Source organism: Belonocnema kinseyi, chromosome 9 (genome assembly GCF_010883055.1).
Source record: "Belonocnema kinseyi isolate 2016_QV_RU_SX_M_011 chromosome 9, B_treatae_v1, whole genome shotgun sequence".
NCBI classification, from domain to species: Eukaryota; Metazoa; Arthropoda; class Insecta; order Hymenoptera; family Cynipidae; genus Belonocnema; species Belonocnema kinseyi.
The window spans coordinates 13,022,967-13,026,508 of record NC_046665.1 but is presented as its reverse complement, the minus strand read 5'-3'; the positions used below and the strand labels follow the sequence as shown (position 1 = coordinate 13,026,508).

The 3,542-nt window shown below is 36.4% G+C and overlaps 1 protein-coding gene across 1 annotated transcript in view; it reads left to right on the top strand.

Moving 5' to 3' along the window:
- The window catches only part of LOC117180237 (glutamate receptor ionotropic, kainate 1-like), a 709,739-nt gene that overhangs the window by 662,840 nt on the left and 43,357 nt on the right, over positions 1–3,542 (top strand). Inside the window, exon 13 of the mRNA XM_033372626.1 lies at positions 2,365–2,596. Within this exon, the coding sequence (XP_033228517.1) occupies positions 2,365–2,596 (232 nt within the window). The remainder of the gene's footprint in view (positions 1–2,364; positions 2,597–3,542) is intronic.

Below are 3,542 nucleotides of genomic sequence, written 5' to 3'. Positions count from 1 at the left end.
TGGATTAATAAAATGTTGAAAAATCAAACCTTTTGTTAAGGAAATACTTATTTTTACTACAAATATTAATTTTGCGAAAGAGAGAAATGAGCACATAGCAGATGACAACATTTGAACGGTGAGAATCTTTCGCAAATTTATTTTTTTCTCACAATTCTGACATCATAGAAGAAGTCTCGAACCCAACAACGTTTTCGAAGGGACAGCTCTTGAGGATGGTGACACTACATTTTGCGAAATACGTCGCGAAATGGAGAAAAATACAGAACAAACTGACATGGCCTGTGGATGTGTTGTAACTGCATTTGTGACCAGCCATCAGGCTAGCGTTTACCTTCGTGCTATGGGCGGTATCGGGACGCCCTTCCTTATCGACCGCGGGTCAAAGAGCCTGACAAGCGACCACGCTGCTATGGGTTCAACTCTTTTTGTCGACTTTTTTCTTCATATTGAGAACATGACAAACAATAATTTTAATACATCCCCAGCGATTAAATTTGTTCTTAAATATTACTGGGAAATAAATATCATGGAGACAAATTTCGAATAATTTATTTGTATAATCTTAACTTATTTTTCTTTACATAATTGCGGGTGATAACAGCCATAGATTATCACGTAGCTGGATGAGCACTGTTCAATTCGGCGGCGGAAGAAATGAGAATCAGCCAAAGATTAGGAAGCTCTCAATTGGGAAATAAAAAAGAAATGTAAATACCATTTGGAAATGTATTGCTGGGTAACTTGATAAATTTACCGTTTATAAATAAAACTCAATATTCACGAGTTCTCTAATTTTAAAATAATTATCAATCTTAAAAATTGTATAATCTCCAGCATAGTTGTCAGGCAACTTGATAAGCTTGGAATTTATAAATAAATAAGCGAAGGGCCTAATTTCGAAATTTGATAGTTTTGAAGTGTATTGCTTTGTAACTTGATAAATATGTGACTTATAATCCAGTTATAATTTTAAACTGGGTAAATTTACAAATTTACACAATAATAAATTGGTTCATCTATCAAATGTGTGCGTTTGCAGATGTTGTCTGCAAAAAGTATTTTTCAATTTTGTAGGAAATTTTATTCACATTTTTTGTTTTTAATTCCCAATTGAAAACTGCCTAATCGTTGGCTGATTCTCATTTCTGCCATCGCTGCAGTGAATATTGCTCCACCGGCTACGTGATAAAATATGACGATTATCACCCGCAAATATGTAAAGAAAAATAAATTACGATTATACAAATAAATTATTCGAAAAGTGTCTGCATGATATTTATTTCCCAGTAATATTTTTGAAAAAATAATTTAATCGCCGGGGAAGCATTACAAATTACTATTTGACATTTTTACAATACGACAAAAAAAAAGTTGACAAAAAGTTTTGTATCCACGGTAGTGTGTTCGCCAGCCTGCCTCTTTACTACTGGAACGGCGAAGATTAATAGAGGTACTATACATGTGCATTGCAGAAAGCATAATTACATCATTTTCTGCAGAAGTGATTTCAAATAAGGAAAAGTATTTTTTTAAATACAGAAAACATGATTTTCACTTTAAATTTTAGTTCGGCAAGATTTAAAACTATTTAGGAGCACTTTAGTATTTAAATCACTAGACTAATTCTAGTTAGAGTAAAGTAACACTCCTATGATACGGAGGGAGACGTTATTTTGGGTCCGCTATTATGAATGTTGTGATTTTTATCTCAAATTTTGATTCAGAAACATATAAAACTCCTTAGAAATTTTTGGCTTTCAAAGTACACGGTTGACCCCAGTTCAAACGTAAAAACTACTTTTCGTGTTAAACTGTAGGCTCCATCTTTAGTCCGTCAATTTAAATTTTGCAATTTGACCTCAAATTTGGATTCAGCGACATCCAAAAAACGACATCCAAAACTTAAACCTTTACCGATATAAAAAAGAATACGTATCCATTATTTTCGATAACTCTACAAATTTTCCAAGTTTCATCCAAAGTGAAGGATGACACTTCCATAGTATTACTTAAAAGCTATTTGGTCTATAGAAGTGTTTGAGCTTCGATGATAAAGGAATTTTACCGACACATTTAAAATTCAGAAAGTGTAATGTGCAAATAATGTCGCTCTGCTGAATCGTTCAAATGCTAAAAAATTTTCTTGAAAATATGTATCGATTGTTATGTTATTCGAGCAAAGGGATAATTGGCAATATTATTTATTTATCGATTAAGTTTTTGAAGATTAAATTTGCTTATTGAATTATTTTATTATCACAAAACTAATTGGATTTCTGGTCCTAGTGCCTAAAGCTTTATATAAAAGATTTGAAATCCTCGGTGAAGATTTTTCACTAATTAAATGCTTAACGATTACAGCATTCAAATCACACCACCTATCAGCGCATGTGGACAGCAATGAATGATGCAAAACCGTCAGTTTTTACCACAAGTAATGACGAGGGCGTTGAACGTGTACGAACTGGTAAGCGAGGTTATGCTTTTCTCATGGAATCGACGTCTATTGAATACACTGTCCAAAAACATTGCGGTCTTACACAGGTCGGAGGTTTATTGGATAGTAAAGGATACGGAATTGCAATGCCTTTAAGTAAGTACTTTTCCACTTTTTCGTATCGGCTAATTTTAAATGTTAGATACCAAGGTTGTGTAACAGTAACTATATAACTCGGGTTAACTTTAGGATTTCTAGTTTTAAACAATTATTCTGTTCGTGTCTTTCATTTTTTTGTGAGGATTCGGACTCATCGAGAGATCGTGGGGCATCAAGGGACTTCTATTTTCTGTCAGTCTCAAAGTACGAGGGTGATTCAAAAATGATCGAGACAAATACTCTGACACGTTAATTTACTATCGAAAAAATTTACAAAAATTTTCAGTTTTTCTAGATATTTCCCCTCACAAGATACGCATTTTGCTCACCTTTCAGGAAGTTTTGAAATGCCGGTATCGAAGAATTCCTTGGGCAACTCGGACAGCCGTGTGCGCACGAACTCCTCTACCTCGTCGTCGGTGTTGAATCTTTGACCTCCGAGGGCTTCTTTCAGTGGTCCAAACATGTAGTAGTCGCAGGGTGATAAATCTGGACAGTAGGGGGGGGGGGTGTTCCAATACCTCCCACCCCAATTCCGATATTGTATCGAGCGTGAGACGCGCGATATAAGGGCGCGCGTTATCCTGGAGAAGAATCGCACTTCGTGCTGAAATGCTCCTTTGTTTCGAGCGATAAGCGGGTTTCACGTGAGTTTTCAGAAGGTTAGAGTAGTATGCAGCATTAATAGTACGTTGGGCGTGCAGGAAATCGACGTACAGCACGCCCCGCCGGTCCCAGAACACAATACACATAACCTTACCCGTGGACCTGGTTGTCTTCGCTTTGATTGGCGCCCCTTCCTCCTTCTTCTTCCACTCTTTAGACGACACCATGCTTTCGAGAGTGTAATAGTGTACCCATGTCACGTCTGTAGTGAAGATTCCCGTTAAAAAACTGTCCCCCTCCGCCTCGTATCGCATCAGGAAGCGGCGACAAACTTCCA